The sequence below is a fragment of the Camelus dromedarius genome, chromosome 13 (assembly GCF_036321535.1).
Source record: "Camelus dromedarius isolate mCamDro1 chromosome 13, mCamDro1.pat, whole genome shotgun sequence".
Classification (NCBI taxonomy): Eukaryota; Metazoa; Chordata; class Mammalia; order Artiodactyla; family Camelidae; genus Camelus; species Camelus dromedarius.
In genome coordinates this window covers 51,286,067-51,314,027 of record NC_087448.1, presented here as the reverse complement: position 1 = coordinate 51,314,027, position 27,961 = coordinate 51,286,067, and the positions used below count along the sequence as shown (strand labels likewise).

At 40.6% G+C, this 27,961-nt stretch overlaps 1 protein-coding gene across 4 annotated transcripts in view; it reads right to left on the bottom strand.

The window, feature by feature from the left end:
* Positions 1 to 27,961, bottom strand: part of DNAJC15 (DnaJ heat shock protein family (Hsp40) member C15) — a 76,123-nt gene that overhangs the window by 40,413 nt on the left and 7,749 nt on the right. Inside the window, exon 1 of one of the 4 annotated variants that reach the window (XM_031466050.2) lies at positions 13,641 to 13,791. The exons of 2 other annotated variants lie outside the window; for them this stretch is intronic. In XM_031466050.2, the coding sequence (XP_031321910.1) occupies positions 13,641 to 13,745 (105 nt within the window). In that variant the 5' untranslated portion in view covers positions 13,746 to 13,791. Of the gene's footprint in view, positions 1 to 13,640; positions 13,792 to 27,961 lie in introns of those variants that run through there. One more of the 4 variants, XM_010980865.3, reaches the window with a different exon arrangement.

Sequence of the window (27,961 nt, the reverse complement as noted above, 5' to 3'; positions counted from 1 at the left end):
CGTTTGCGGGAAGACAGTCGATGGTAAATGTGGACGCAGTATAAGGTGGTTTTGCTGCTGTTGTTTTAAATCTCCACAAGGCTGTCTTCAGCAAGTTTTAGTTCTGAAACATTTTCTTTAAGATTCAGATGTTTAGAAAAGTAGCTAACATTTTCTAAGACTGCAGAAGATCTAAACAAATTCCTAGACACATTTTTTATACTAGCACATATTTAGAACAAGTTGATCGTTCTATAAAAATGTGCATGTAAATAACTAAGAACTAAAAAAGTTACAAATCAGTTAAAAATTCCACCAACCAATTCTTTTACAACTGGTCCAGACCAGTGTTGGGAAAAGTGGTCTATATAAGGAAAACAGAAAAATTCTATTTACACCAAATTTGGAAATTCAGTTTTTAACAATCTCATCATGGTCACCATGGAAAACAAAGATGATACGCATGCATATAACAAGTTTATGTGTTATTGGCCACTGGTAATTAAGTTTTAAAAATTCATGACAAATTTATATTTGTCAATAATGCCAAAAAACGTAGTTTTCACTGCATTCCCTTGGACCATACACAATGCATGAATATTTTAGATTTTAAAATGTCCAAGCATATGTGTAACAGCACAGCAGAAATCAACAAACAGTAAATTCCCAATGAAATCACTGACTGGTTTCAAAATGGCTGGAGAGTTAACCATGGAGAATCCCTTGCTGAGACTGCTAACGCTGGCTGGAGAAGAGTCTTACGTTCGCAATAAATAGCACCATTAAAAATTATAGTTTCTGATGTGGCTGGGCTTTCAAATCGGCTCAGTATCATCATCTTCCTCATCCTTGACTCATACCATTCCCTATTCCTCTTTGCCCTTACTGTTCTAAACTTTTACTTTTTTCATAAGCCTTCATGTTTTCCATCCACACAGCAAGTATGAACTTCTTCAATCTTCCCACCCCTCAGCCCTGAATGTATAATCCATGGGCTTTAAAGTTAATCAGGCCCAAACTCCAATTCCAACTCAATGTCTACCTAAGCTGATCTCTCTGGGCCCATTTCCTCATCTGTAAAATGGGAATGTGGATACCTACATCATAGGATGCTCAAAATGATTTCTGAGGAGAGGTTATGAAAAATGATCAGCACACTGGGTAAACATGGCAGATGTCTGTCAATTCTTTCTTCTCTCCCACATCTTTACTCTTACTCCCTTCTTCTCTGCTCAGTCCTCCTGGAAAATTCCTACTTATTCCTCAACAAATAGCTTCAAGGTCATCTCCAGCTGAAGCTTTCCCTGCCTATCTCCTCACTCAAGTTAAACTTTTTAGTGACCTCAGAGTACTTAGTAGCTTTCTCTACTATAATACATAGCACATTATTTATTAATGGTTTATCTATTTCAAATCCCTTCTAAAATGTGAGCTTCTGGAGGTAGAGGCTGTTTATCTCTTTGGATTTCTAAAATCTAACAAAGCACCTAGTACATAGGAGGTTTTCAAAAGTTAGTATAATGGGATGCACATGATCTTACGAAGCATCCCCACCATCCAAATGCCTTTTGGAACTTGTATTATTTGTGCACTGTGTTGGTATCTGCTAGGGAATGGAATTCACTGAAATGGGGAAGCACAGTGGAAAATGACAGTCAAATTTAATTAAGAAATTAACACATAATCATATCTCAAAACATCCGGTAAATATATCCAAAAGTCTCACAGAAGATAAAGAAAATGAAGTTCAGGGTCTGTGCCAGGTAAATTTCATTACAATAATAAAATGAATACAATTCACAGATCCACGTGGAAAAAAACCATGAAGGAGTATTGTGTTGTTAAACAAAGGAAAATAACAAAACTCCCAATAAAAAAGTCAGGTATTTTTTTTCAAGTAGCCATTTGGAAGTTATCTCCCACCTCCAAGTATTTCAATACCTACTCAGCCAAGGGCCTGCGATGTGCCAGCCAGAATTCTAAGTCCTGGGGATATATCAGACAAAATCCAATGAAATACATTGTAGCATGAGAGACAGACAATAAGCAATATAAACTAGAAAAATATACAACAGGATGTGTGCTACAGAGAAAATTAAGCAGGTAAAGAATTAGGTGTGCATTTATATAGTGAAAGCAACAAATTTAGATAGAGTGAGCAAGACAAACTTCACTGAAAAGGTGACTTTTGCTGGGGAAGAAAGTGAAGAAGCCATGCCAATATTTAAGGAAAAGCCACTGCAGGCAGACAGAACAAGTCTGAAGGCGCCAAGGCAGGGGTATATGCCTGGTGTGCCTGAGGCACACGCAGGAAGCCAGCGTGCACAGAAGTGAGAGGATGAAAAAGGAACAGAAAATGAGGTCAGAGAAGTAACACGGATCAGGTCAACACAGGATGTTAGTTTTTCTCTGAGTGCTATGAGACATGTCTGCTTTGAGGAGAGGCCCAAGACTGTCTTATTTACCATCCTAAAATGATCACAAGTTGTCATGTTGAGAATACACACGTCAAGGCCAGAGGCATGCAGATGAGTTAGGAGTCAATTAAAATAGTCCAGGAAGGAGATAATGGCAGCTTGGACCAAAGTGATTAGTAATAGAGTTGGGGGCAAGTGGTCAGATTCTGGATACATTCTAAAGATAAAGTTGACAAGATTTGTTGAGACCAGATGTGAGGTATAAAAGAAAGAAAGAGAAGATGAAAGGATAAAGAAGATGTGGTGTACATGTACAATGAATATTATTTACCCATAAAAAAGATGGAAATTCTAACATTTGTGACACAGATGAACCTGGAGGACACTATACAAAGTGAAGTAAGCCAGATTCAGAAAGATACATGTTGTATGGTCTCACAGATACATGGAATCTAAAAAAGTCTAACTTAGGGAAGCAGAGAGTGGAACGGGGGTTGCCAGGGGCTGGGGTGGGAGAAATGGGGTGATGTGCTTCAGATTTTCAGTTCTAAGATAAGTAAGTTATCCTTGAAATTTTCTAAAAAAGTAGGTCTAAGTGTTCTCACCACAAGTGCACATGTGTGTGCACGCGTGCACACGCACACACACACACACACAGGAAGTAACGATGTGAGGTGATGAATGTGTTAATTAGCTTACTTACATAATCATTTCACAATGTACATCAAATCAACACATCTTACACCTTAAATATATACAGTTTTTATTTATCAATTACACCTCAATAAACAGGGGCGAGGAGGAAGGATGTCAAGGTTACTGCCTTAGACAACTGGAAGAATGAAGCTGCCTTTTGCTGGGGGGAAAGTCTGTGAGAGGACCAGGGCAGAGCGAAGGGCTGTCTGTCATAAGCCCTCCTTTGGACTTGATTTTCTAAAAACATGCCACCCTGAGTATGATAAATAAAACCTGAGCACAGCTGTACATGAATTCCTAGCACCTGAGAAAGAAAAGGTCTCATCTACTAATGGAAAAGAAGAATGAGCAGGTTGCCTCAAAAAACATTCTTTTGTTATCTTGCAGTGATTCAATTCTCAAGGGTTAATCACAAGCAAATCACTTTCTGCTGAACTCAGTGTTTCATGATGCCTTATTTGGTTCAATGTCTATAAAGAAAGCTCTTTGAATTTAAACAACAGCCAGTGGAAAGGAGAAAAATGGGAAGAAACAAGAAAGACTGCTGGCAAATCAGCAGAATTTTGGAAAGAGAGGTATTGCACATGCAGATCAAAAGGAGGAGAAGGGAATCTATATTCGAGAAGAAGTGTCAGACATGATAAAATGACATTAGGAAGGGAATGTTTACACGCATCCTTTCCTAAAATCTTCAAGCTGGTATGAATTTCACAGATCTTCATATCTAAACTGGACCAACCCACAGTCATCTGCCTGGCCCTTACCATTACTGTTCCATTGCCAGCAACAAATATACTTGAACTTCTTTCAAAACACAAATTCCTTAATTAACTTAAGTGAAAAACTTAAGTAAAAGGAAAAAGGCAAGGCTAACTCCATCTTGTTTGTTTGTTTAACTTTAAAGTCACTTAAGGTATTTTAAACCACAGGCATACATTAATTTCCAGAGCATGGCTAGAGTAAATAAAAGGGCAAAACAAAAACAAATCCAAACAATAAAACAAAACCAAAAGCAAACATAGTAAGAAATAAAACTCAGGCTCCGGCCAGATGAGTACTTCTCTCCCTAATATAATTAACAAAAAAATTCCCCAAACTGAAATCCTTGCTGTAACTTATGATCTTAAGAATAATCTTTTAAGCACTGTTTTGCATTTATTCAGTGACTGGCTGATGTAAACCTCATCTCCACTTTCTCCTAATAGCATAAGCAGCTTGCTTCCTTCCTCCATGCTAAATGTGCCTAGTCAGAAAGTCCTGTCCAATCAGCCTAGTCGTGGTTGCCCTTGGCTCATCACAGGTTCGCCAAACCAGGCTGCACATTTGGCTCCAAGTTCTTAAACCCAAGTCTACTGTGCTGGTTTGCTTTATGCGTCAATTTGGCGAGGCCAGTCAATTAAACACCAATCGAGGTGCTGCTGTGTCGGTATCTGTACTTCTGGCTAACATCTGTGACCAGCTGTCCTTAAGTAAAGGAGTTTATCTCTGATAATCTAGGTGGAGCTCATCCAACCAGCTGAAAAGCCTTAAGAAGAAAACTGAGATTTCCCTGAGGAAGTAGAAATTCTGCCTCAAGAATCAGCTGCTGTCTGAAAGCTGCCAGTCAGCAGGACTGCCCCACAAATTTTAGACTTGCCAGCCCACACAACTGTGTAAGCCAATTCCTGGAAATAAAGAAAAAGATAAATAATACACCCTACTTAGTTCTGTTTCTCTGGGGAACGCTGGCTGAAGGAGATTTCTGCTGTGTTTCAAGACCAAAAAATAATGCTTTTAGGCATATCCCCTTGACTCATTCATTATTCACTAATTCATCACTTAAAGATCTAATCTGAGAGCCTGCTACGAACAAGACACTGTGCTGGGGGTAGAGATATAGTTTAATAAGATCAGCTCACAAAGGTTACAAACTGACCTGCAGACTCAAAACAAAACTATGCAAGTCCTCAAAACTTACTACTTTACTTTTATATTTTATTTTGCCATAAGTTTATCTAATTCATTTTAAAACTTACTAGATTTTAACCATACATATTCTTTGGGATAATAATAAAGAGACGGCAATTTTATTTGTCAATGAATCTCAAAAGTTGACCCATGACACTCCCACTCGTAGGCCCAGATTTTAAATGAGATTATGGACCACAGATTAGCTCTGGGCTATTTGCAAAGGCACATGGTGGTAACTCCAACCTCTTCTCTTATTACCAGGTCAATGTGTAGAGACACTGGAGTTAAGAGCCACTGCTTTATACAATGACCCTGAGATCACCAACGTGCTGAAATAATCTACTGTACAGATTTTATTAGTGTTAACACATTCAGTCTGCCAAATTTGAAACAAGGATGCACTAACTAAAAACTCTACAATTATTACAATAATTGAATATAATAGTAATTGAAATTTTTAAAAAATCTGTAAAACTTTTAACATTAGGTTTAACTTGAGGGAAAGATTCCATATTTCTATCTTTATTATAATTAATTAAGCCAATGCTAGTAGGAAGTAGTTGAAGAGGCTGAAAAATGATTTCAGCAGGTATTCGGTCAGAGATTGTTAAGTAAGAAACCTACACCTACTCTTGGATATTTTCCCTGTGAGCTGATCCTTACCCTACACTTCTCAAAATAAGCTCTCTATCCTCTGAAGCGCTGTCTGAGTGAGGCAGTTGGGGGTACCTGAGTCATATCCCTACTACCCTCATTCATTTGACTCTAATACATCCCTACCTTTCTGTTTCACAACCCTTCGTGTAACGATAGCATTACTGACACCTCTCTAACACAGAAGGATGGGTAGTACATATGGTTTCTCACTGCTAAATAGCAAAGAGAAATGGAACTACTCTAGACAGGTAGCAGGATCAAGTAAACTTCCAAATATGAACCAAATCAGTACCAATGGTACCCTCTCCCCTATTCAAACACTCCCATCTCTCTACCTCCCAGTTTATTTCTCTATTGTGATCCCAGACCACAACTTTACAACTTGTCTCCTTTACTGAACTGTGAGCCTCTAGACAGCAGGAAGCAGGCATTCTTCAACTTTGTATTCCCAGACTATAATACTGGTTAAATAAAAGTAGTTAATTGACTGGATGGATGAATGTGTGGATGGATAGTTAGCTAGACAGGTGGCCAGTTGCTAAGTACTCTGCTTCTGGGTCACAGATGGTTTCTGAGAAGAGTCCAGATAAAACTGAGGGACAGGGTCAAGGTTAGATCAAGAGGGAAAAGGGTGGATACAGGCAGAGAACAAAGATTAAAGCTGGCAAAACTGAATTCTGATTCAGATCCTGTCCTCAATCCACTGTGAGTCTAACTGCAACTGACTACGTGTGTGCTGAGGGGTAGGGATCCTCTATAGAATATGTTAAGTATCGACAGAATATGTTATATACAGTTTGGACCAGTAACGTGAAATATTTCAAAGATAGATTGGACCAGACAACTTGTAAAATATAAGGTCAACGTCCATCTATTTAGCAATATGGAATCACCTCAAGATAATAACCCTAAGCACACAGGCCACGAAGGGACACGATTTTCAAAGAAAAACTCTAATTAGAAAATTAAACCAGAATGATACTGAAAGATGACTTAACTGCTTGGAACATATGTGTTAAGAAGTAAGAAGCATGGCAAGCTCTGCACCCTTGCCCTGATGCCCTTGAGACTTGTTCTTTGGCCCGAAGCTTCAGATACACCTGCTCTCTAGAGCTTGGTCTTCTGAGCACTTCAAGGTTCACTGAGGTCTAGGAGTTAGTTTCTTTAACTTGCTCATCACTGCTATTTAATTCACTGCCCCTAAATTTCTCTCTTTCAAGTTTAAGGAGTCGCCTTAGTTCTACTTCCTACAATTCAGAGGAAAGGGACTTTTCTCCTTTATCGTGTATCATTACTGCACTGACTTTTACTAAATTCTTTTTATTCAATAACATCCTGAATTAAGAGTTCTACACTATTCCTGAATTAAGTTCTAAACTATTTTAGCCTATCTTCAAATGAGCCTTCCCTGCCTCTCTCCCTCTCATACAATCACACACTTCTCCCCTAAATTCATATATTTGTCATCTTTCTGGAAATTTTCCATTTCTGTCTGACTTTTGAAAGATGTAAGCAGATGTACACACAGTATTCTAGGTCCAGAGACATTATACTTCTATAACAAAAAGATATGTTTGTTGTATTTTCAATAGCTGCCATAAGATGTCCAACGTTTTGTTGGCATCTGTAGAGCTGAAAGAAATTATAGAAAACATCTAGCCAAAACCCACTCCACTTCTTCCATTTTACGGAGGAAGACACTGAGGTCCTGGAAAGTCACACGCCTTGCCTGAGCTGTAGCAATGGTTATCAGTGTCTGCACTGGGACAGGAACACAGGCATCCTCATTCCAGACTAGAGCCCAGGTCTTCAAGCAACAATTTAAAAATTATTCCCACACTCTTTTAACAGACTATAAAAATAATTCAATTATCTTTCTAGTGTGAGCTCATACTCGATGAAACATCCCCATCTAACTTAAATGCCCATTCACAAAAACCTTACAAAGTATTGTACAACTTCTCCCTAGGCAGTTTTATAAATTACCTACAGAAGAGAGTGTCATTTAATTATCTAACGTCAAACTGGATCCTAGCACTGGTCCTTGATGTTCTCACTCCTTATAATTCCCTAATTTTTTCCTCCTCACAAAATTTTATCTTCCCTTACCCTCCAACAAGAAGTTGTATTTTCAACACCCCTACATTCAAAATAAAACCAACCAATTTGTTAAGTATGGAAGTAATATTACTAGTACCTCCTTCAACTTCTGGATGGGCCACCTGGCAACCTGTCACACTCCAGTATAAAGGCCATTAATAATGAGAGGCATACATTTTAGCCAACTACTCAAAGCCTTACACACTGTCAAGGCAGTAGTTCAATGAACATTCTCATAAACTGATACTGCAAATTCAAATTGGGGCAATCTGTTTTGAGGGTAATTTCATCATAGAACTCAAGAGCCTTAATGATACTCATGTCATTAGGCTCAGAAAATAATCAGAAAGGTGCATAAAATGTTCTCATAGATGAGAATATTCATCACTGCATTATTTATATTATATAAAACTGTAAACAATTTGAATACTGAACAGGGGAATAATTAAACTAAGGCATATCTAAAATATGCATCCAATTAAATAATATATTGATGAATGTTTACAGACCATGTTAGAGAATAAAAGCAAGTTATAAGGCAGAATGTACAGTGCATACACACAGGGAAAAAAATGGAATGATATAAACCAAAATGTTAACAGTAGTTACATACGCTTATTACCTACCTTTTATCACTAAAAGTCTTTGGATCACAGACTTCGGAATTCAAAGATATACAGTTTGAATTGCTCTCTACGTGTCAGCAACGTGACCTTGGCAAAGTTACTTAACCTCTATACTAGTGCTTCCTCATCTTTTTTTTATAGTCTATTCAAAGAGTATGGGAGTAATTTCTAAATTTTCATATGAAGACCTAGGCTCTAGCCTGGAATTAGGATACCTGTGTTCCAGCAAAATGAGGTTAATAATACCTACATTCTTGGGTTGCTATAAATTTTTATATACTTAGGACATACATATACATCACATAGTATCCTATATGTGAAAAACATTCATAAAATAGGTTTGCTGCCCTCTATCCTTGAGGGTTGCAGCTCTGGTTTACTCATCTCTTCCCCACACACACCTCGTATATAGCTTCCATGTATTTTGTGTTTAAAAAAAAATCTGTTAAACTGAATTGAATTGACAGACTTTAAATACAAGAGTTGGAGACTGCCTATGTTATCAGAGGCATTAAGCAATAAAATTACCAAATTTTGGGAAAGCATGTCGGAAGAAGTCAGAGTTTTATGTGCACTAACCATACCTAACATGTATTAGATGCTTATATTTTAATAGATGCCCCTCTATACCATTAAAAAGAAAAAAAGAAAAAAATCAGAGTCTCATTTATCTTAATTTTTTAAATTTAAGGCTGTCATTTCATCATTCTATAAAATATGTCTCTCATCCTCTATTTTTCTAGTTGTTTCACTCATTTGTTAATCATCCAGAAGAAATTTACAGAGCCATAACCACGTGGCTTGTACTATGCAGAGAACTGAGAACAAGGATCCTCTCTGTCCTTGCCTGAGGGGGAGGGTATAGCTCAGTGGTAGAGTGGCATGCTCAGCATGCACGAGGTCCTGGGTTCAATCCCCAGTACCCCCATTAAAATAAATAAACAAACAAACAAACAAACAAACCAAATTATGCCCCTCCTCCAAAACAAAACAAAATTAAAAAACCAACTTGGTCCTTGCCTAGAAAGAATATCTAATTTTAGTTTAAAAGACATGTTTCAAAAAGTGGAAGCACTATTTAAATAATGCCAGCAAATCAACACGTGGGCCAAGTCAGGTATGTGTTATCATCGTCTAGTTTCAAATATTCACCAGAGGGGGGAAAAAAACCAGGAAAAATTACTTTAAATGTTCCACTACCATGAATCAAAGAATTTCTGAGAACTGGGAAAATAGCCACTCCATCATAGCTGCTACTGCTGGAGGAAAAAAAAAAAAGCACCAAAACTGTTTACAAATTCCCTAAGGCATTTTTTTCTTCCAAAACAGCATAAGCAGTAAATAACCTTCTAGATAAATATAAACTGCCTGAAAGCGTTATAAAATGCTAAAACTTCTATCCTGAGACCGCAACATTTAAGTTTATGATAGACAATAGTTGTACCTGAGGGAAATTAAGAAAAAAATATTATTCTGCTTCAGGAAGGTAGTTGTGATGGAAAAGGAAAGATGGAGACTATTCCGTCACTCAACAAACATTTATTTAGCATTTGTCTATAAATATACACTTATTGAGCATACTCCAGGCCTTGTGCTTAATTCTGGGGAAAGAGTAGAAAGCAAGACAGACACAGACTCTTGTCCTCCCTTGGAGGCTAATATAAAGGAGAAATCCTACAGAAAAATACCTGCATCAATGTGCTGAACCAAACAGCCATATTTATTCATTAAGTCACCCATCAGTAATAAAAGTTAATAGTTGCTCACTTAATAAACAATTAAGTGACTACCATGTGTCAGTTGCAATGAATGCCAATCATAGAAGCTTGTAAGTTCTTGCCTTGAAGATTTCACAATCTAGATGCTTACACAAATACAAATAATTTTGATACTTTATAAGAAATAACTTAATAAAAAACTGTGCAACTGTCTAAGGAAATACATGGGATAACACACCTTTATTATGCTAGGGAAAGGGAACTTGAGCCAGGCGAGGCTATATATTAGTAACCTGAGTCTCAAATAATGAGTAAGAGTTTGCCAGGCAAGGAATTTCAGACAAAGGAGAAAACCATTGTAAGTGAAGTCACAGCACAGGGTACAGGACAGCGAAGGGGACGGAAAATGGGGTTAAGTTAAGTCATTCAGGGGTCAGTTCATGAAGAGTCCTGTATGCCACCATGCTATATTTATCCAGTTTATACAATTACAATGGAAGGTTTGGACCCTGGAAAATTTACTAAAAGGGAGGTCACCATAATTAGGTCTTAGTATAGAAAAATAACTGATGGCAGTGTGAAGGTTAAAAAGGGTAAAGTTCCAGAAGCAAAGAGACTCTGTTTTTAAAGCCTGATAGGTCAGGGTAGAGATGATAAAGACAGAGTAACTTTAAAGTTTCTTTTCCACTTTTCCATGAGAACCAGCTTTGCTGAAGCAAAGTTTGACCATGACCTCTGAGTAGTAAACAATGAATTTTAAGATAGTATTTCATTCAAATTACGACACAAGTATTTTTGCCTACATTTTTATCTAATTTCCCAAACAGGTTAATGAACATTAATTCTTAGTCTCTAAAGGGAAGCTTACCTGAGAAAGTCCTTTCACATTTATGACTGCAGATATATTTCAAAAACTTTAAAATAAATTGCATCTTTTTAAAAAATGGTATGAAAAATTTCTTCAGTTCCTTGCCAAACATTTTATTTCTACTGTTTTCAATAAGATTAGTGAATATGTCCCACACCTAGGTCATTTATTCTTTCCTAACACTACCCTTTGTCAACTTCCCATCACTTTCATTACTTCCAAGTTCCCCTGAAGTTATTATCAACTGTCTTATCTTCTACCTCATCACTGGTCACTGCCTGGACCAATGATTCCCAACAGAAGCAAAACAGACCCTTAGGGACATTTTGAAAGTTTGTGAGGAATTTTTGGTTGTCATAATAAGCTGGATAGGAGGGAGGGTATTTGGTGCATGGGGAACACTGATCCTAGAAGTCCTAAAATGTATAAGACGACACTGTACAACAAAAAACTGTCTGCATCCCTCAAGATCTTGAAAGATTCTACTGGACATTAAGTAGTGAAAAGCCTGTATATAGTCATCTCAGTCTAGGACTTTATTATACGTAAAATATATCATTTTTGTACCGTTTTAGTGAAGACTGAATTTTTCCAAAATGCAACTATCATGTAAACTGAGGTAAGATTCCACTTTGTTTTGTTCAAAGTTTTACCAAAAATTGTTCACAACTTGGGGAAAATGAGTGTGTTGATGCAAATGGTCCTTATTTGCATCTGAACTGCCAATGTAATACACCTGAAATCAGCCTGCATTTACAGCCATCACACTCAGTGATTTTTTTGCTTTGATGCAATATGCCAGCAACTGATTAAAGCACTTCCTTGTGTCTTCTGATGGAATCATGCCCGAACACTTGCATATTTAAGGAGTAGACATGTTATTTTCTAATAAAATACTTGTTTCACCTTTATGCTTCAATTAAAGCAGTACATTTTACCTACTTATATTTAAAAAATCACCAATATTATTTCTATCTTCAGAATGCTACAGGGCTCCAGCTGCCTTCCAAATCAGCCTAGTACTGAGATATTTCACTACTCCCCATAAAGAGATGACTTACACCTAACCTAGTATCTCATCAGGTTTATATCACTGACTGAATACTCCATTCAGAAAGGCTTATTTCTAAGGAGTCAGCAAGTAATAGTGGAATGAGTATAGGATTTGGAATCCTAGGTCTAATACTTATTAGGAGAATGATCCTGGATGAGCTGCTTACCACTTTCTGAGTCCCTGTCTCCTCATTTAAGTGAGAATTAAAAAGGACCTTCCTTACAGGGTTGTAGTAAGAAATGAATCAGACACAGCAGGAGCTCAGTTTGCCTTTTCAAACTTTTATCTGTCTTGTTCATCTACTTACTCCAAGGATGATACATGGCACTCAGCAGTTCTCAAATGTCTGCTGAATAAAAGCATACTGCTTTCTGAAACATTTCCAGGCAAACCCAGCTGACACTGTCCCAGAAATTTATCAGTTAATCAAGTAATGATTACTGAGCACTCACAACTTGAGTGCTTACTCGAAGTAAATACCCAGTCTCTGCTCTCAGAAAACAGAAAAATGATGGGAAATGACAGGTCAACATAAAAGGTGTCACAAGACAGTGTATGACTAGTCAAAACCAACCCTACAGACAGAAAGTGTGCTGCATCTAAAGGCAAGACATATTGCTGCGGGCTGGATCAGCATGGAACGTGGTGTGGAAAAGGGATAAAACAGCCATGTTTCCAGACTTTCTCTAACTAATCCATTCTTCTTACACACAGCTTGAGAGAACTTTACAATAGCCCAACCCATCACTCCTCTGCTCAAAGCTCATCAAAATAGTACCATTGCCCTCAGGATATCCCAGCCTATTCCTGTGGTTTACCAGCTTCTAGCGCCCATTTATCTGGGAACAACACTGATCAATAAGGTAGCCACTGACTACATGTGGCAACTGAGCCTGTGAAATGTGTCTAGTCTGAACTGAGATGTGCTGTTGGTGTAAATTTCACACTGGATTCCAAAAACTTAGTACCCCCCCCCCCCCCAAAAAGTAAAACATCTCCATCTCATGAATAAACACTTCCTTTTCCCAGCTCTACTTTTCAGCCTGAATAAACCCCCTGCTATTTCCGGCTGGGCCCTTTCTCTGGTCTACTTTATAGCTACTACGACTCATAGCTGAAATACTTTTTCCTCTTCCCTGAGTTTACTGCCAGTCATTCTTCAGATCTTAGCTTTACATAGATGGTTACATCGCTTCCTCCAAGAAGCCTCCCCTGACCTCACCGCCTGGCCCCGAAAGACTGGGCTGGGGTCTCTTACGTGACGGGGAACATCCACCCTACAGTACTCATCGTGTTGCATCAGCAACTGCCTGTTTTCTTTTCAGTCTCCCCGACAAGAGTGGAAGCTCCTTGAGGGACCAGAGACTGGGCAAGCTTACTCGTCAACGCCAGGCACCGAGCAGCATCTCGGCTGAACAAGTGAGGGGTGGGGCAAAGATGGTGAATGAACACCGGGAGGTCCCCGGTTCGAGGGTAAGGGGTGAGGCAGGGAGTAGAGGGGTTTCCGGGGGGCGCTAGCGGACAGGCTCCGGCAGCTTGGCGCGGGAGAGCGGCGGGAGCGCGGGCAGGACTCACCAGCCCCGGGTCGATGTCCGCGTCGGACCGCTTGGCGGGGGGTGGCGAGTACTCGGCGTAGCGCAGACCCTCGCCGGCCGGGGCGACGCCTCCACGGGCAGCCATGACACAGAGGCGCGCGAGCCGCTCGGAGCGCCGCGCTGCCTACGGGGCGCCGCAGGGACAAACTAGTCAGGGCGGCTCCGTTCGCGAGTTTTACCTGCGCTGCACCCGCTGCGCTGGTGGAGGGCGGGGCCTCAGAGGAACTGGTTCTCACCTGGGCTCGGGGCAACTTGTGCAATCAAGGCCAAGTGTCAGGCTCCGAGCTGAAGCCCCTGGGTCCCGGAGGATTTTTGTTTGTTTGTTTCGGATTCACGGGTGTAAAGCCAACGTTGGGACTCCTGGGGCAATGAGTGGTGGGGCCTCGCTTCCTGATATTAGTTCTGATGTAGGTCTCATCTGATGCCCGACTAGGAGAGACTCAGAGTATAACTGCAGTGACTGAATCTCCCTGATGTATATAACCCACAAGAGACTTTTTTTCCCCACCACCAACTACGGATCATACTTCTGTTCAATACCGCAATTCTCCCATTCATGAGGGCGATGAAGTAGCAATTTGCTTATTCCACCCCTTCCTGGCATATGAATGGCTATATTTAAGATGAAACTACAAAGAAGAAACTTGTCTCTCTCCACAAATGGTTTTGTGGTAGCTTGGATATAGAAAGACCCATTTTATTATTAATTTTTAAGTAAAGCCTTTTGGAGCAAAAATTAACCAACGAATGAAGGCAGTGTGGCGCTTGCCAACTCCTGTACCAACTTGGCAGCTCTTTTGCCCTTTACATCCATTGCAAAAGCAGCATACAAGAAGAGAGAGCTTTTTTTTTTTTTTAAGTGTTGAGGATTATGCTAACTTACTAATTTAGTTAATGTTACTAGCAAGACCAAGATGTTAGGGCCTGGAGGAATTTACAATCCAGTAGGGAAGATAGCACTAACATGGAGTGATTGTAATAAATTTATGCTGCATTGTACAGCAGTATAAAAAGGAGTGGACCAGGAGGATTGAAGAGATCTGAGTTCTGGTGTATCTTCTTTCATTTTCTAGGCTTGTGTTCCTGAACATGCCTATTAACCTCACCAAATCTCTCCTTATCTGTGGAAGGGAAGTAACATTTATCTAACATTCTGACTCAGGGAAATTATAAGGATAAAACAGGGTGGAGGGGATATGGAAGCAGTTTGTACAATGCATTTATGAAGAGAATCACCACCACAATGTGCTTGGCATTTATGCGAGGAAATGACCACTTTAAAAAAAAGTTATTTATGGGGGAAGGGGGGAGGTTGGTTTATTTATTTGTTTTAATGGAGGTGCTGGGGATAGAACTCAGGACCTTGTGCATACTAAGCACACGCTCTACCACTGAGCTATACCCTCCCCCAGGAAATGGCCACTTTTAACTAGGGTCATCAGAGAAGGGTTGATGGAGACTTAAACACTGAGATGATCAGTAAAGAATGGGTAAGACGTTTTTAGATGAATGAGGAAGAGGGCTGGAAATTTCAGCTGGAAACAAACACAAAGAAATTAAAAAGGTGGCATGTAGAACTGTGTAAAAAAAAAAATGCCAAGACTTCAGAAACATGACCTTATGACAGAATTAATTTTCATTAGTCTGATTCATAAGTATCAAGGACACTGGTGAACTAAGTAAATGAATTGGATTGGGACCCACAGGTCATTCATTCATTCATTCACCCAGTCATATATCCAATAAATATGTATTAAGCATCTGTTGGGTATCAGATACTCTACAAGTCGTTGAGTATACAGTGTCAAGAAAACAAATAAGTTCGCTGATTCCTTGGAGTACACGGACTGTGAGAGGGTTACAGTCCTCCCCAGCGGCTGGGCCCTCGCAGTCACAGGCTGCCAGCCTGGAGCCAAGGAGCAAGTAAAGCATGAACGAGGTCAGCCGAAGCTCCTCTCAGCTGCTGGCCCTGCTCGAGAACTGGAGGGAAGCTTCCAGTGCAGAAGTCAGGAAAAGAGGAGAAAAGAAGAATTGGGCAAAAGAATAGCTTGGTGGAGGGGAAGTGGGCTCAGCAGGGACACACCTCGGCTCAGACCCCTACCCACTGAGAGCAGACTGCTGACTGCTTCTAGACTTGCCCCAGTTCCCCTGATGCCTTGGGCATCTCCTCCTACAGCAACAGCTGGATGTAAAGAAAAATCTTCCAGAAAGACTACTCAGTTCTCAAACTTTGGTTCTTTGATAAGGTCACCCTCATCAGCACACGCACACACACAAAAAGGATGGAAACAAGAACAAGTAAGTCCTCTGTCTCCTCAAAGGGATCTCTTCCTAATCTAGCAAAACTCACTTCCCTAGCTTCCCTGAGAATGAAGAGGAATCCTTGGGCTTTGGAAGCCCAAATGGGAAGACATATTAAATTTTTATTGGCCTGTTTTTATTAGTTACATCACTTCAGAGATAGGTAATTTATGTTCAATAGACTTCCTAAAAGAAAAGCAGATATTGGTAATACATCTTAGAAATACCTCAGGAAAAAAATGTTTTAAAACATCCTGGGTTCAATCCCTAGTACCTCCTTTAAACAAACAAACAAATAAACAAACAAACCTAATTAACACCCTCCCCCCCCAAAAAAAGACATTTGGCAAGGAAAAAAAAAAAAGTTGACCTTCCTGTGCCTCGGTTTTCATCAGTAAAGTGGGAGATGGTAATAGCACCTCCCGTGTGAGAATTACATGAATTAACTCTTGCAAAGCTCTTAGAATATTGCCAGATACCTAGAAAGTTCTCAAAAAGCGTTAGTTACTATTTTTCTTATATCAGCACTTTCAGCTGTTTGTTTCCTACAAGGAAACATTTTCTTCCTCCTGCCCCCACCCCGACTGTTGTGTTTGATTTCCATGTGGTTGTCTTGTCTTTGAAATGATAAAATTTGATTAGACATCACACAGCGATAAAGTGAGTGTGGGAGGAAAAGGAGTTGTTTTTACAGAAATGAAATTAAATGCTTTGGAAAAACCTTCTAAAAGCAGGTTACAAAAAAAAAAAAAAAAGAAAGAAAGCTGTCAAATTGGCAGACTTAAGAGAATTACAAAAATTGATTGTAACTCTACATTCAGTTTGCTTTTTGGGAGGGAGGGTAATTAGGTGCTATTTATTTATTTAAATCTTTTTTTTTTTTTTAAATGGAGGTACCAGGGATTGAACCCAGGACGTCATGCATGCTAGGCACACACTCTACCCTAGAACTATACCTTCCCTCCTCAGTTTGCTTTTAAAATGTCTTGTTCCCCCTTTATTTTAGCAAACCCAAATTAGTAATCATAGAGGATAGATGATCAATATGGAAGAAACTGAGGCAAAACTGAATCAGAGGACTGACACCCAAGTAAGAGCCTTTGGCGCTGTAGATAAACACAGAGTACATCATGAACAAACAGACTGGATACATTGTATGTCTGTTGTATTAACATTTCAAAGGTGGTGGGGGAGGGTGTTATTAGAAAAAAAGTCTAAAAAAGCTCATTAAGGGAAATGATAAATAAAAAAGTTGTGAAACTGATTTATAAGTGATGTTTAAAAAAATAATGTTTAAAATATGTATCATTACTGTTATGATCCAGATTTAATTCGTTTTTCAATGAATCCACCAACCACCATGCCGGTCTGGTCAGAAAAGAGGCCTGTACTGTGACAAAGTGCAGTGGGCGCAAAGGAGAGGGGGCCAGAAGAGACCCAGGCAGGAAGTTGGAGAAGCCAGTGCTCAAGCTGGCCATGGAAGGGTGAATACCAGTTTGCTGGATTGGTTAGGAATGAAGCAGGATTGGGGAAGGAGGTAGGAGACAGCATGGTCAATGAACAGTACTGCGAATCATTGAGTTTTGCTAAACTTTAAATACAAAGAAGACAACGAAGGTGGATAAGGGTGGACAGACAACCAGACAAAGGCCAGATAGTGAGCAGCTTTATTTAATAAGCAAAGGCACTTAGAATTTCTCTTATAGGTGAAAGCAAGACATCAAAAAATGTCAAATGTGGGGGTGACATGATCAGATCTACATGCTAGGAAGATCGTTCTGTTAGTGATGCGGGATCAATGGGCCAAAACTAGAGGGGGGACATCAACAAGAAAGTTACTGCAACAGCCTGAGTAAGAGATGTTTAGGCTTGAACCAGGACAGTGGCAGGGACATTGTACTGGGTGGTGTGTAAACTCTATTGGCTTCCTTCCTACATTCTATCCCTCTTGGCCCCACCCAACAAAGACCAACAAGGATTGATTCTGTCCTCTACTCTCAGGGTGGGCCCACCACTCTAGCCATGGTGCTTGTTTCAGGGATGGGCATGTAGCCCTTCTGGGACACTGGGATTATGGGAGAGGTTTGCTGAGTGCTTCAGGGAAAGAAGCTTCTTCTCTGTTGGGCTGGATGTGAGCAGAGAAGTGTGAAGCCTTAATAGTGGTTGGCAATCATTTGACAACCATGAGCTCGAGTGACCAGTAATTTATCATCCATTTGGATTTTATCGTCAATCAGATGATTAGGTTTTTAAAAAGACTGTTTGTCACTCTGTGATTCACTTGGATATTTGCAAAAATGTTCATCCTTTGGGACTTAGGTAGGATGACAATGAAATGCTCTGCCTTAATGATACTCACTGAGCCATCTGTGACAAGGAAATACAGCTGAAGAGTGATTTCAGGACTGTATGCCTCATCCTACAGAAGATTTTAAAAACAAAGAAGTGAATCTGAAGGAAGTCACCCGGGGATAAGCCAAACCAAATCGTGTTTTCATTTTTTTTTAATTTTTTTTTTTAATGTGTTTTCATTTTTTTAACTTCAACATGCCTTTGCAGTTGACTGACTGCCAATAACTGGAAAGCTGGGTTTGGCTTAAGTCAAAGGCAGTAAAATAAGTGCCCTTCATGGAGGTGTCCAGTGTCTAAACGTGGAAAATGGGTATCAGTGTCCTGTAGATTTGTCTAATGGTCACCGAGGGCAGCATCTGCTGCTCAGGTGCCAGCGAGAGATAATTCCATGAAAGGAAATCTGGCACCAGTACCCATATGTTATTTTCTGGATCCAATTTACATTTTGTGCTTTTGCCTAACTGAGCCAAAACAGCATACGCCGTGCCAAACCCGGTTTTCTGATTATTTTCAGGCTGATTGAATCTGGCGTATGACATGGTTTTATCTAATTAACCCACATGTGGTACAAAACAAAACAAATTTGAAATGGAAAGCTCTTTCTGCCTCTATTGAAAGACTGAGGTGAATATATAATTATTTTGTCCTCCTCTTTCAGCCAAGTTCACAGTTGAAAGAGGAGGTCTTTTATCTACTCAATAGCAAAACAAATTCTTCTCTGTCTTACCTGCCTATTTTCATTACAATTTATTGTGTTTTACACTTTCCCAAATCCAGCCCTTCCTTTGTCTCTCTCAGTCCCCAAAGGAGGAGAAATGTATGGAAGATATGTTCCCAACTGTGGTATGATAAGAAATGTATTTGATCTTTGTCCCTAGTTCCTGGCACAAAGGTTTTTAAACCGTTGGAATTTCCAGCTAGAAGGGCCTTTTGCTATTTCTAAGGAGCTCCTTCTGAGCACATCTTGTTGTTGGCATTTTGGTGCATTTTAGGGTGGGTCCCCTCTGTGGCCTCAGTCTGCATGCAGATGGTCCAAGTGATTAGAAAGTTGGAACATTCCGCTCCCCTCCCCCTCCCTGCTACTTCTGGGGATGAGAGGGGGGCAGGCTGCAGATTAAGCTCTGTAAAAACTCTTGAACAAGGAGATTTGATGAGTTTCCAGATTGGTGAACTCAGCCACAAGCCTGGAGGGTGGTGCCCCGCTAGTTCCCAGGTGACAGAAGCTCCTGAACTTGAGACTATTCCAAACCTCACCCTGATACAGGAAAAACATGTGACGTGTGAGGAGGGCCATGTCCCAAGTCTTGGTTAAGTCCCTGGGACGTGCCCCACCAAGTGTGGGTCCTTGGGTTCAAGTCGGAAAGAATTCAAGAGCGAGCTACAGTTGAGTAAAGGTAGATTTAGTTAGAGAGATACATGCAGCATAGAGTGTAGGCTGTTTCAGAAGGTGAGAGAAAGGCCACGAGGTGTGGGGGTTGGATGCTCAGACTGAAGTAGAAGTAGGTACACACTCCATAGACAGAGTGTGGGCTGTCTCCGAAGATGAGGGAGGGAGAGAGGTGGTGAGGGGCAGTGTTGCCAGTTTTTATGAGCTTGGAAGCTTCACATGCCAACAAGTGGGAGGACTATTCCAACTACCTCGGGGAAGAGTCTGGGTTTCCCAGGAGTTGGGCCAGTGCCCACTCTTTGACCTTTTATGACTAGCCTTGGGACTGTCATGGTGCCTGTGGGCAAGTTATTCACCATGCTAACATATTACAATGGCTGTATATTGAAGCTCAAGGTCACTGCAAGTCAAATCTCCCTCCATCTTGAGCCTCAATGCCTACTGGGGGTTGAATCTTCCACCATTTTGGTGTTAATTGCTGTGTCATTCTTTGAATGGCTGTGCCCTGCCCCCTTCCCTCCTGTCTCAACCCTATTACCTCTTCATCTGGGTGTTTTTCGGTATCCTTTATAATACCCTCTATAATAAAGTGGTAAATGTAAGTAACTGTTTCTTTGAGTTCTGTGGGTCTCTCTAGCAAATTAAGCAAACCCATGGAGGGGGTTGTGAGAAGCCCCAGTTTATAGCCAATCGGTCAGAAGCACAGGTCACCTGAACTTGCAGTTGGCATCTGGGGAGATGGGGGTACAGTCTGTGGGACTGAGCCCTTAACCTGCGAGATCTGATGCTATCTCCGGGTAGTGTCAGAATTGAATTAAATTGTAGGACACCCAGCTGGTGTCACAGAATTGCTTGGTGTGGAAAAATCCTGCTCTCTTTCGGTCTGCACACATGCACACACACAGACATATACACATTTGGTGACCAGAAGTGTCAGAAGTGAAGCGTTCCGTATGAACAAAGAAGAACAAAGAGCGTTGCTCACCACTAGTTCTACGAAGTTCTAGAAGGGTTAAGTTGTAACCCACTGCACTCGCTGAGGGACAGTGCGCTGAAAGGAAATTAAGACTATATAACAGGATGAAGCCCTCTGTGCTTTGGACAAGCAGGCATCTTAGATAGTTAGATGCATATCTCAGGAAGAATTTTAATGACCTCAGGCTCTTGCATTTTCCCATACACAGAAAAGCATTAAAATCATTAACTTGAGATGTTTGTTCTTTGTAATTAGCAGTAATCTGTTACCTAGGTATATGCTTGATTGCACATATTTCCTAGCCAAAACATCATATATAAAGTGACTTCTCCCCCACCTCTTTGGAGCGGTTTCCTCAGAGCTAACTAACAGTGGCTGTCTTCTGGGCTCTAGTCCTCAGCAGGATCTTGAATAAAACTTGATGAAATAAAATTCATGTTTTAGAACAAGACAAGAAAAATTTAAACATAAAATTTGAGCCTCCTCCTTCCCCTTTAGTGAGTCTTGTGCATCTACATTCACTAAATCTCCTTAGGAGGTAACATTTCCTTTGTATCTCATCAACGGTCACAACTTTTTAGGAGACAGCTTCCTTCTTAATCTTGTGAGGGGCCACAAGGACCCTTGACCCACTAATCACTTTTCACATGTAGATCCGGATTGTGTAAACTGTCAATAATATGTCATTATATCCCTTTGTCTCAAAAACTTACATAACTGTGTTTTGACCTCTAACTGGTGGGAAAGTCCTCAGAGCTCTCTGAAAGACTGTCTCCATGGTTACAATCCCCAGGTTGCCTCAAATAAAACATTTGGTGTTCTTTCTTAGATTGACTATTGATTAATTTTTTTCATTAACAAACTCAAACTCACAACTCTTCTGTTGTTTGTCTTTCTGTAAGTCAACATGTGTGAGCGGTAAAGGAGAAACACACAGGAGTGTTTTTTCCTTTATACTAATAAACACATGAGCTTGTAGGGGAGCAGAATTACTCTCCCCACCAAATATGTCTCATGGCGTATTAATTATCTTAAGCTGATTATTTTCTAAGAAAGAGCAGACTGGGAAGAACTCTAAAAACCGACTAGGTGGTACTCGTTTGTAAGAGATGCTTACATTTGTAAAGGAAATCTCCATTTGAAAGGGTGTCTCCCTCTGTTCCAGAAGATGATCAAATCTCCAGAAGCTCTTATAAGTGAGGAAAGAAATGACAAATCTGCATCACAATCACCTTTATTTGCTGTGCTTTTCCTGGCAACTTCCCACAACTGACTCTCCCCACCCTTTACATCCTCTTTCATCTTTACCTAAGGATGATATTTAAGGTGAGGACTTTGGTCATTTTGACAAGTTACTCATTTTTTCTGGATGTCTCCCATGTATATATGTTATTAAATCTTGTTTGATAGTCTCCTATTAGTCTATTTCAGGTCAATTTAATTCTTAGATCAGCCAGAAGAACTTAGAAAGATAGAGGAAAATTTTTTCCTCCCCATCAGGCTGTTGGTTTAAAAAAAATCTTAAAACTGGATAAGAGAGTCTACCATATTTTGAAGAAGAATGTTAAGCAAAGTAGAAGTTCAACTATCAATCTAGGGTTGTAATTCTCCCATCCTTGTTATACCATGAAATAGTGGTCTGCAAGCAGGCATCATATTCCTCACCAAGAATTGCGTCAGAATGCCTCACACATGGTGAGCACAGTGGTATTCAGTACTGTTTTGTGTTGACGGCAGCAATAACATTGGTAGAGCAGGAAGTGGTACATAGCCACCATTTTTAAAGAGAGAACTAGTCTCTAAAATGATGCTAAAAAATAAAATGTACATTAAACAAATCCTCTAGATTTGGGGGGGATATGCCAGGGGTAACTTGGTTGGCATGGCCACCATGGAAGGTGGGGTCTGGGTTTAGTGCGTGCGATGGGGTCAGGGGTGACAGGAACTCAGCCAGTGCAACCCCTGTGTGCTGTGAGGCTGAAGAGATGACCCACACGGTAAGGAGTCCTGTGAACATATGAGGAGACTGAGCAAATAAGTACATGCTTTAAAGATAAGGGAAATCCGGTCATTCATTTCTGAAGGGATCTGAAAAAGGGAAGATTAGAAAATCCCTGTGGTATTTTGATTGAAAGTAGTGTAAACCCATAGTTTTATATTTATATCATTGTCTATCTGTGTTAGTTCCCTGTTGCGGCTGTGAATGAAAAATACTGCAAACCATAAATCATATCAGTAAACAAAGAATGCTGAAACCATCAGGTCATCAGCGGCTGCTGTCACCCCTCAGTGAAGACAAGCCTGCAGCCTGGCCTCTGCAGCCACTCACAGTGGTGCACCCTGAGGGGACTCAGAATAAGAAGGGACTGGATGCTGGCCCTAGATAGCTGTCAAAGGAACGAATTCAATGGGCCCAAATGTTTGCTTCCTCCCATACATAGAAAAGCGCTAAATCCTTTAACTTGAGATGCCTGGTTTTCTTTAGTTAACAAGCAATCTTTTAATGTTCCAACTGTCTGGTCTTTGTTGTAAAGCTCCTATATATCCTAGATCCTCCCCTACCTCTTCAGAGCAGTCCCTCAGAGCATCTGAGAGGCTGTCATCCCAGGCTCGAAGGGGTTCGAGTCCTCAGAAATGTCCGCCAAATAAAACGTAACCCTCAATTTTAGGCTGTCAGTTTATTTCAGTCAACACTGCTGTAACGAATTACCACAAACTGAGTGGCTTAAAACACCTACTTATCAGCTCACAGTTCTGTAGGTCAGAAATCCAAGCGGGCTTGGCTGGGCTCTCTGCTCAGGGTATCACAAGACCAAAATCAAAATGTCATCAGGCTGGGCTACTATCCAGGCTCTGGGAAAGACTCTGCCTCATTCAGGTTGTTGGCAGAATTTGGTTCCTTGCAGTTGTAGGACTGAGGTTCCTGTGTCCTTTCTGGCTGTCAGCCGGGGCCATCCTCAGCTGTTGAGACTACCTGCATCCTTCAACATGTCGTGCTGTTACCGAACAAAAGTTTGTGTGCCTGACACACAGTGAGGCCAAACAAACCGAAACATCAGAGTTTGGAGCAGAGAAAGTTTGATTGCAGGGGTCAGCAAGGAGGACAGGATGGCTTCTGCCCAAGAAAACCCTAAATTCCCCAATTGTTTTTGGAGCAAAGTTTTTACAGGCAAAATTTGTGGTCAGAGCTGCAGGGCATGTAACTTTCTTCTGATTGGCTGGAGGTGAGGTAACAGGGCGGTGCTCCAGGAATCTTGTGCACCTGGGTGGGGGCCTTAGCGCTTGCAGAAGAACTCAAAGAAAATCGATTCCACAGAACCCCTCAGCCCAATCCACCAAGTGATGCTGCAACGAGAAGTCTGTAAGTCAGAAGAGGCTCTCACCTAGTGATGCTGGAGTCCTAACCTTGGGCTTCCAGCCTCCAGAACTGTGCACAATAAGTTTCTGATGTTTATAAGCCACCGGGTCTGTGGTATGTTGTTATAGCAACCCAAACGGGCTAAGACAGTATCTTTTAATCCTCTTTTCGTTGCTGGATGGTGTCTCCTTTAAAATAATCAATATGATCACACGGAGCTAGAGAGTGAGGAGAGCAGTAGAGAATTCGATGAATTAGACTTGAAGCCTGATTTTGGAACTAACACAACACAGAAACTAACACAGTGCCTGTCAATGTTTGACACAGAGTAGTAGCCCAGTAAATGTGTGTGCAGTGTGTATGTGTGGTGTATTCATTCTGAGTTGCTTGCTTCAACTTTAAAACGGAGAAACTAACATTCTTCACAGGTTATATCAGGATAAATAATGAGCTAATAAATGGAAAAGTTCTTTTTTAGATTCTCAACCCTCCTGTAGAGCACATTTATATTACTTGTAAAAATGTTACCCTCTCACTGTTACAAGACTAAATCTGCAGATCCAGATTATCCAGTAGGCTATTGTTAACTTGTCAAATAATAGCTATAAAAAAAATTTAGGATTTCCAGTGTGGAATGATCACATCTGGCCCTGAAATCATGTAAAAGCAAATGGGTAGGAGAGGTTTTATAGAGAAGGAAACAGGTTCAGAGGAGACCAGTAATTCGCTCATTCGCTTAAAGGTCATGTACCCTTTAAGAATAAGAGACAATACAGGTACATTTCTTGTTTAAAATTCCCCAAGTCCCAGTGTCAGTCATCTCTTTAGAGTACGGTTTAAATACAGTTTAGAATACAGCCAGAATTAAACACTGGTCTGAAGCACAGATTGTTGATGGTACCTGAGAACTCATCTACCTCTTACATTTATAACAGGATACATTTGATTGCTTCATTTATTTCCCCAGGGGCTTAAAACTCAACCTTCGCATTTCATAAGCCAGAAGCATGTGTCACTTGGATTAAATACACCCTGAAAAGGGATAACAGCATGATGACCCAAGGTCTTTTGCTTCACAAAAAGCATTGCTGACAAACACAACTAGGAAATAGAAAACACCGTGTTTTGTTTGGGTCTTAACTTTGTTTTCATGGCCAGATTCTGCATGAGTATGCAAGGCTTTGCGACAAAGTCTGTTGGATTGTTTTAACCTGAACGGAGCCCCCAAACCTTTATTGGATACTGACATTGTACAAACGGTACCACTTTCCTAGCATTTTAGGTGTCTTGCCTACATTATAGCCATGATAATTTATTGAAAGCAACAGGGACTTAGGGTGAGGTGGGTTTTCTCTTCAAAATGCTTTATTTTTCACAACATGGTGCCACAAAGCCCATCTCACTGATGTGATGTACCTGTCCTCCAGCCAAAAGACCAGGGTGAACTTTTGGGGTCCGCTGCACAGGGTCTGAATGAAACCATACTCTGACATGCAGACACACCACATATGTATTTGGAAGGAGTTCCAAAAGCACTGTTTAAATAATTAGACATTTCTGACATCAATAAACAATTTTTATACCTTTACTCTCCCCACGTTCTCCTGAAGAGTGTCAGGCATTAAATCTACTCCCATAGCCTGTGTTTTAGTACATTCTGGGTACACATTTCATTATCCTTCCCTCACAGACCAGCTGACGCGTCTTCTGCTGTATACTACAACACCTACTCTATCACAAAAAAGCCCAAATTGTCATTCTGCTTGCATACAGCCTTGTGGTCTTAGCCTCATGTTCTGAGAAATGACCTACTAGAAGCAATCTGAAATAAAAGTTCAAGACTTCTCCCTATACGTTGTCTATTTTTCAGCCTTCTAAGCCATCTCTTCTATTACAGTTTAGTGACTTCTCTCTAATGTCTTTCTGGACAAAAAGCAAACCAAGAGCTGTTCCTAAAGATGCCGAGAAGGATGACTTACTAGCTGGAGGTTTCTTCATCTGCACAGATCCCCAAGCCTTGGCTGTACACTGGAATCCCTGGCAAGCCTTCAAGACTCCCGATGTCCAGGCTGGACCCCTGATCAGTTAAATCCGGCTTCTGGCGTGGCCCCAAGCCCCAGTGATTCCGAGGTATAACCAACATTGAGAACTATGCAGCTAGAAGATAAAGAGCTGGTTTACCAGCTGCTAGTCAACAGCTTTTCCACCTTGTCTGTCACCCTGTTCCTGGTTGGAGTTGAGATTTGGAGATTCAGATGTGTTTGTTTGTTCTTCCATTTCAGCGTTGACCCCACACCACTGGAACATCAGCCTGGTTCACTGGATACCTGTATATTTGTTCTATCTGACCAGCCTGGACCTGGAGTGAGCAGGGAGAGAATTCTAATTCTCCTTTGATATCTTTTCTCCTCTTCTTCTATAGTGACAACATTGCTTCTATAATCTAAAGCGAGGGGATGGGACATCCAAACTCCCTTTTCTGTCTATCACACCCTAGGTAAATTCATCCAATCATGTCACTTTGAATACACACTATATGCCGATGAGGTCCAAATTTATATCTTCAGTCTGGACATCTCCCTTGACACCCCACTGGGCTTGAACAATTTACTCTCTTTGGGTATCTAGGATGCTGTTAAAACTTAACATGTCCAAAAGCGAGCTCACGTCCCCCTCACAGCCATCCCCAATTTAGCTGATGTCAACTCCATCTTTCTAGCTACTAATGCCAAAATATTTGATATCATCTTTATTTCTGTACAATTCTCATCCAACCTGTGCTTGTCCATCCTACTTTCAAATTCCTGTTCATTACCCTTTAAAAAATTATCCCAGAATCTAGCCATTTCTCATTACCTCTCCTGCCGTCATGCTGGCCAAAGCCACCATCATTTCTCATCTGGATTATCTCCATACCCTCTCTACTTTCCTCCTTGCTTTCTTCCTTGATTTCCTTCAGTCTGTCCTAAATAATCATTGGAGGCCACCTTGGAGGCTAGCTACCATGGTATGCCCATTGGTCCCCAAAGATTCATATCTCTTCCATGTGAATAATATATTCACCACCTCCCAAACCCCTACAAGTCTCATTCCATTAGATCATCAGCTCAAATCTAGAGTCTCGTCACCTAATTTAGGTCTGGTGCACGTGAGGCTCCTCACATGTAGTTACTTAGGTATAGCGCCTCCAGTGTAGTTTCTCTTGACCTGAAGACCTAGAAAGTAAAGGGACAAGTCATCTGCCCCCAATATATCCAACATAAAATGGTGGGATATGCATCCAATAACCAGGATAGATACCCTGTTCAAACGGGAAAAATAGAAGGCAAGTAGGTGTCACTGGGCTATAGCAATTCTGAAATCCAGCGGTGTACAGATGGGCATTTCCTCCATAAGGACTCAAAACCTTCCTCCATTAGGCCTCGTAACTCTCCATGGCATTTCTTTACACCCTCTGGGGTTCAACTTCTGTCCTTTGAGTCACCTTTCCTCTTCCATGATAGGTCTCCCATGTGTGCAGTTGTGTAGTTTTTTCAGACTGACTCCTGTCAGTACAAAACTTTTTTTTTTTTTTCATTTTGTAACATATCTATCTCTTTCAGTCCAAACTGGTGGTGTTTCTGCAAATACAGTTCTCTCAAATGGCCTGAGGTTTTTGTTTGTTTGTTTGTTTTTAAATGAATCTTATTTGGGTTATTCCACTGGACAGAAAACACATCTTGGCTTTTGTCTTGAAGGACAAACTTTGAAGGACAACACTCTTAAGCTTCTGAAACTTTTATTCTTTGAATGATTCCCAGAGATATTTATTACCTTAGATCAGTCTTTTCTTTCTTTTTCTTATAGTAACTTTATTTATATTTCATGGAGGTACTGGGGACTGAACCCAGGACCTGGCACATGCTAAGCATGTGATCTACCATTGAG